The sequence below is a fragment of the Girardinichthys multiradiatus genome, chromosome 14 (genome assembly GCF_021462225.1).
Source record: "Girardinichthys multiradiatus isolate DD_20200921_A chromosome 14, DD_fGirMul_XY1, whole genome shotgun sequence".
NCBI lineage: Eukaryota > Metazoa > Chordata > Actinopteri > Cyprinodontiformes > Goodeidae > Girardinichthys > Girardinichthys multiradiatus.
Genome location: NC_061807.1, coordinates 39,059,491 through 39,066,315, shown reverse-complemented (window position 1 = coordinate 39,066,315; position 6,825 = coordinate 39,059,491). Strand labels below are relative to the sequence as shown.

Below are 6,825 nucleotides of genomic sequence, written 5' to 3'. Positions count from 1 at the left end.
ATTTGCTTTGTCAGAAACTCCAGAAGACTCAGGTGGAGGCCTCAACAATCTCCTGGATCAAAGACTACCTGACAAACAGACCACAGTTTGTGAGACTGAAGGGTTGTGAGTCTAACCGGGTAGTCAGCAGCACAGGAGCACCACAGGGAACTGTACTCTCACCATTCCTTTTCACTCTGTACACCTCAGACTTCCAGTACAAGACAGACACCTGGCATCTGCAGAAATACTCGGATGATTCTGCCGTCGTGGGGTGGATCAGAGATGGACAAGAAGCTGAGTACAGGATGGTGGTGGACCGCTTTGTGGCATGGTGTGGAAACAATCATCTCATCTTGAGCGTGACTAAAACAAAGGAGATGATTGTAGATTTTAAGAGAAACAGGAGTCAAAAACTATTTATATCATAGGAAAAGAAGTGGAGGTGGTGGAGGAGTATAAATACCTCGGTGTTCACCTGGACAACAGACTAGAGTGGAGATGCAACTGTGAAGCCATCTACAAGAAGGGACAGAGCAGACTGTACTTCTTGAGGAAGCTTAGGTCCTTTGGTGTTTGCAGCAAGATGCTGAATATCTTCTATAAGTCTGTTGTCGAGAGTTTGATCTCTTCTGCCATCATCTGCTGGGGAAGCAGCATCAGAGCCAGGGACTTAAAAAAGCTCAACAAGCTGATAAAGAAGGCTGGTTCTGTTCTGGGGACTCCTCTGGAACCTCTGGAGATCATTGTGGAAAGACGGATTCTTCATAAAATGAAGAGCATTATGGAGAACCCTGAGCATCCTCTTCATCAGACTGTCCTACAACAACAGAGTGTCTTCAGTCAGAGGCTTCTTCAGATCTGCTGTAAGACGGAGCGCTACAGGAGATCCTTCCTGCCCACAGCCATCAGCATCTACAACGGCTCTTTGAGGAAACCTTCATAATATGAGCTATAACAACATTTAATTTCCCTTTGGGATTAATAAAGTATTTTTGAATTTAATTGAATTGAATATCAATACTTTTTAAAGGCCTGAAATTAAAACATTTCAACTTCAACCTTTTAGACTGTACATACATAAAGATTTACAGTTGTGTTCAAAACAATAAAAATGGGTTGCAAAATAAAATGAGAAAGGCTCAGAATCCCTGTAAAAGATTTTTTTTTCCAAACAGGTAAATGCACTGGGCACATGATGTAAAATATATCAAATTTGTTAACACTGAACAGAAAGTAAAGAATAGGGAATGTTGGGTTGTTAAACAAAAGCACACTTATTTTTTTCCAACTCAAACATTTCTGTATAAACTGAAAAAGCCTTGAATTTAGCTTTACTGTGAAACATTGAACTAATATTTAGATATATAACCAGTGTTTCTGAAAACTGCTTCATATCTGTGTTGCATGGAGTCAACTAACTGGCGCTTGTGAAGAGGTATTCCAGGCCAGGTCCATATTCCACAATTCTGCCTTTCTATTGGTCCTGAGATTTAACTGTTCAGTCCATAAAAATAATGTTATTGGTCCTGAACCAAGATGCTGCTTGTTTGGGATCATTTTGATAAAACTGTTTTTTGTCATTGGTGTAGTAGCAAGAGCGGTGCTACAAACAGATCCAATGTTTTTTTTTTTTCCATTGGCCAGCAGAACACCCCTCTTTTTGTCTTTTGTTTTAGGCATCATTGTTATTTTGTACATTAGTATCTTTGAGCTGGTTTTCACTGAAATATGGGATGCTTTGTTTTAGCTTGTATGGGTATGATCTACTGTCTGGATAATCCAGCGTTAATGCAAAACAGGCAATTAAGAAAATCTGTTTTCAACCTTTCTTTCTGAGCTTCGGCAGAAAAGCAACCTGAGCCATAGAAGCCCCGAAGAGAAGTTTCCTCTAATCAAAGCGGATTTGCCCATGGCCTGAAGAAAAAGGCATTGGACCTGCAGCTCTGCATGCCTGACGCCAATGCAGCTTCAGCTACCCCACATAGCTGCTATTGTAACCCAAGGTTCTATGAGTATGAGGGAAAAACACTATTTGGGAGCCGATTGTCAGGTTTCAGCATAATTTATACTCAGTAAGACTGGGTTGCAGATGCCAATGTGAGAAGTACTGGAATGAGTTGTCCCTGCTCCCCTTCACTGTCACCATTAGCATCAGGACTCTTCCTGATCACGGTATGTCCATATTTCCCCATTGATGGTGTTGATTTTGTGAAGCAGACTGACATAGCAGGGAGAAAAGGTTAACCCTATTCATGATGTGGCAAATTTCTGGGTCAGAACCAATTATAACAAAAACACTTTCATCCCATACAAAGTAAAGTGTCATTACCTTTCATACGTGAGATAACCATTGGTGCTCTGAACACAGACCAACATATAGCTAAACTCTGTGTTGAACCTGAGCAGAGTGTTCCCCCTTTACTAAACGTACCAGGTTGTAGACACTGCCCCTTGTTCATTAGTAGGCACGTGTGTGTGTTTCCATGTGTAAAGAGAAACTGCCTTGCACATCCTGGCTTCTGAACCGAAAACCAGAGTCATCATGTTAATATGCTAAGAAATAAGAATAAAATTTGGTTTGTAAACATGATTGGTTTTTGTAGTGCGAGTCTACAGAAGTGTTTGTGATGTGTTGCATGTCATTCCAAACTGTGGTTTAATTTTTACGTTAGAGGGTGTTACATGTAAAATTGTAAGAGATGCATCCCTTTCCAATTGACAGCATGTTTCTTGTTGTTTAAGGTGCATGATCTGTGGAACCTCTGGCATTTTTTGATTTATGGGCCTGTTAGTGACAGGGTGGTGTAGTTCTGATATACTGGAGGAAGATAAGTATATATATACAGGTCCTTCTCAAAATATTAGCATATTGTGATAAATTTCATTATTTTCCATAATGTCATGATGAAAATTTAACATTCATATATTTTAGATTAATTGCACACTAACTGAAATATTTCAGGTCTTTTATTGTCTTAATACGGATGATTTTGGCATACAGCTCATGAAAACCCAAAATTCCTATCTCACAAAACTAGCATATTTCATCCGACCAATAAAAGAAAAGTGTTTTTAATACAAAAAACGTCAACCTTCAAATAATCATGTACAGTTATGCACTCAATACTTGGTTGGGAATCCTTTTGCAGAAATGACTGCTTCAATGCGGCGTGGCATGGAGGCAATCAGCCTGTGGCACTGCTGAGGTCTTATGGAGGCCAAGGATGCTTCGATAGCGGCCTTTAGCTCATCCAGAGTGTTGGATCTTGAGTCTCTCAACGTTCTCTTCACAATATCCCACAGATTCTCTATGGGGTTCAGGTCAGGAGAGTTGGCAGGCCAATTGAGCACAGTGATACCATGGTCAGTAAACCATTTACCAGTGGTTTTGGCACTGTGAGCAGGTGCCAGGTCGTGCTGAAAAATGAAATCTTCATCTCCATAAAGCTTTTCAGCAGATGGAAGCATGAAGTGCTCCAAAATCTCCTAATAGCTAGCTGGATTGACCCTGCCCTTAATAAAACACAGTGGACCAACACCAGCAGCTGACACGGCACCCCAGACCATCACTGACTGTGGGTACTGAACACTGGACTTCTGGTATTTTGGCATTTCCTTCTCCCCAGTCTTCCTCCAGACTCTGGCACCTTGATTTCCGAATGACATGCAGAATTTGCTTTCATCTGAAAAAAGTACTTTGGACCACTGAGCAACAGTCCAGTGCTGCTTCTCTGTAGCCCAGGTCAGGCGCTTCTGCCGCTGTTTCTGGTTCAAAAGTGGCTTGACCTGGAGAATGCGGCACCTGTAGCCCATTTCCTGCATATGCCTGTGCACGGTGGCTCTGGATGTTTCTACTCCAGACTCAGTCCACTGCTTCCGCAGGTCCCCCAAGGTCTGGAATCGGCCCTTCTCCAAAATCTTCCTCAGGGTCCGGTCACCTCTTCTTGTTGTGCAGCGTTTTCTGCCACACTTTTTCCTTCCCACAGACTTCCCACTGAGGTGCCTTGATACAGCACTCTGGGAACAGCCTATTCGTTCAGAAATTTCTTTCTGTGTCTTACCCTCTTGCTTGAGGGTGTCAATAGTGGCCTTCTGGACAGCAGTCAGGTCGGCAGTCTTACCCATGATTGGGGTTTTGAGTGATGAACCAGGCTGGGAGTTTTAAAGGCCTCAGGAATCTTTTGCAGGTGTTTAGAGTTAACTCGTTGATTCAGATGATTAGGTTCATAGCTCGTTTAGAGACCCTTTTAATGATGTGCTAATTTTGTGAGATAAGAATTTTGGGTTTTCATGAGCTGTATGCCAAAATCATCCGTATTAAGACAATAAAAGACCTGAAATATTTCAGTTAGTGTGCAATGAATCTAAAATATATGAATGTTAAATTTTCATCATGACATTATGGAAAATAATGAACTTTATCACAATATGCTAATATTTTGAGAAGGACCTGTATATATATATATATATATAAATCATTGTTATTTTTTATGGGGGGTTGTCCATATTGAAAACAATGAAAACTAAGCATTTTAAAAGTAAACCATGAACATTGCATTTTCAATTTCAGAGCAGAAGTTCCTATTTTTCAGAGAGTTCATTTTACAAAGCAACAATCTTTTCCGATAAGATTGTTGCTTTGTGTTCAGATTCTTTGCTGATGCTAGTGACTGTCCCAGGTGAGGGAGGGGTATTTTGTGACCTTTTAAAGTTATATATATCCTGTTGCTCCTTTAAATAAATAAGAAAAATAATTCAGCATTTTGCATACTCTTTGGTGTCTTTTTTTTCCTCCCTCTGCAGAGATACTGTAAAGGACTGTACAACTAGAAGCTAGGAGTTAACTTGATTAATCTGATCTTGGACCAGCGGTAATGTGTTTTATCTGCATGTTTTTTACATAAATCATGAATAAATAAAAACTAATATGAACATATGTTGGGGTGTGGAATGAGTGATCAGCTCAAACCAACAGTCAGACTCAGAGGAACGACACAGACTCTGTCTACTCGCACCGAGGGTAATCACTGATCTGCAGTGGACTACAGAGGTGTGATTACCGACAGAGTTTATTTTATACAGCAAAGTAAACAGACATATCAGGTTACAAATAGGGGTGCTAGACATGTCAGGCAGAGTTCAGAGAGTGGAAAGAGGAACAGCTGGTTCTGCTTTCGGGTGTTGCGAAACCAGCTGCACATAGACCAAGATAACAACTGAGTGCAGATCTGACCTTTTAGAATATAGAAGAAATACATGTGAGTGATAATAATGAACATTAATGTATATACATTCAACCTAACAACATATAAAACATATAGGTTATTGTTGCTGTTAAACTTACTTAAAGCTTAATTTGTAATATTAAAAACATAGAATCATTAGATAAAAGTTAGATTTATTTGTGAGCAAATACAAAAAACATACATGCAAAAGAAATTGCTGTTATAATTTTACATCTTAGGCAAAACTGCAATAAAACCACAAAAAAAAAAAAACCAGAATATCCTACAGGTTACAATCACTACTGTAGGATAGTTGTTGTACAAAGCTTTTACAAGAAACGACATTAGGCAGCAGTAGGCAGCTCCTTTAAAGGGACTTATACTCCAGAAAATTTATAATCTTCTCCACCCAGAGTTGCTTTGGATCCACACAGATGCGGCGTGAGTTTTTTGTTATTAAACTGAAAGACAAGATGTGCAAATAATTTTGATTCTTTCTTCTTAAAAGAATAAGCATTTTTTTTATTGGCTGCAGTTTCGATAAAACTAAAGTAAATTCAAAACCAAGACAGCACAAATCCCAGTATATAACATACCAAGAATGACAAGAATCCAACATTTATGCATCATACAGAGAACAACAAGAACCCATCTTGCTGTACTTACATAGCTGCACCCAGAGGGCAGCGGGGATCAGTCATGTAATATGAAGTGATGAGCCTTTTGTTTATAGGTTTTGAGTATAAGTCAATGCAGCAGTCATCAGGACCAGTTGGACCTGAAAATAAGACCATTAGGTAATGTGATATCAGTTGATAAGTGGCATCTCTAAGTGAGATTAACTTCTATGAACTTACTGTTGCAGAGGACTGTGGACACCAGAACGGCTCCCAGGACGCAGAGCAGGAAGATCTGAGCAACCTTCATGATGGCAAGATATTCCTCTGCGATTAACACCACAGTGGGGTGGTGCTGCGTTTATCAAGATCATAACATAAAAAAAGTTGTCAGAGGTGTTGAAATAGATACCCTGTCTATTTCAACACCCTGTCTATTTGTGGTTACCCAGCGACTGAATGTTTCTGTGACAGTGAAACTTTCCACTTAGTTAGATAGAGTGGTAGATGCAGAAATACAGCTGTGATTAGACCAAAGCATCTCAAACGCATGAAGTACAATAATTCTCCTGCATATAAAACTTATATGGTTGCAAAAGGAGAAAGAAACAACTTTAAAACTCTAAAAAAGAAGATATTTGCATTCATATATTTACATTTACTACATGTTCTGAGGTTTGTTTTCAAAGGGTTGCTTTAAAGCAAACAAAAAAAAAAAGTATTATTATTACTTATCAGGTATTATAACAAGAATCAAATTGAAATGTATGTACTTGAAATTCCAACGGTCTATTATTATATCTATTTGATTTTAGATTTCTGAATATGAATTATATCTTTGTTGTGTAAAATACTTTGAGATAAAAAAATTTGTGAAGTTGTGCTGTATACATAAACTGAAGTTAACTGAAGTAATGACAAATTAAATCTGGTAATAAACCTCATTATGATGAAACTTATGATGAAACTTAAAAGACGTAAAAAAATCTTATTTTGCATAA

At 38.8% G+C, this 6,825-nt stretch overlaps 1 protein-coding gene across 1 annotated transcript; it reads right to left on the bottom strand.

The window, feature by feature from the left end:
* Positions 1–4,988: 4,988 nt before the first annotated feature.
* LOC124880998 (eotaxin-like) lies at positions 4,989–6,273 on the bottom strand. The gene is made up of 3 exons (XM_047386476.1): positions 6,065–6,273; positions 5,874–5,985; positions 4,989–5,668 (listed from the first exon to the last, which is right to left on the bottom strand). The coding sequence occupies exons 1-3, from the start codon at positions 6,132–6,134 to the stop codon at positions 5,575–5,577; spliced, it is 276 nt and encodes a 91-aa protein (XP_047242432.1). The 5' UTR covers positions 6,135–6,273; the 3' UTR covers positions 4,989–5,574.
* Positions 6,274–6,825: the final 552 nt, after the last annotated feature.

Bases quoted from the DNA above. Each gene is read 5' to 3' on its own strand.
- LOC124880998 (XM_047386476.1), bottom strand. From the start codon at position 6,134: ATGAAGGTTGCTCAGATCTTCCTGCTCTGCGTCCTGGGAGCCGTTCTG. The intron at 5,986-6,064 runs GTAAGTTCATAG...TCTTATTTTCAG, and splicing joins GTCCACAGTCCTCTGCAACA to GTCCAACTGGTCCTGATGAC. The intron at 5,669-5,873 runs GTAAGTACAGCA...CTTGTCTTTCAG, and splicing joins TGCCCTCTGGGTGCAGCTAT to TTTAATAACAAAAAACTCAC.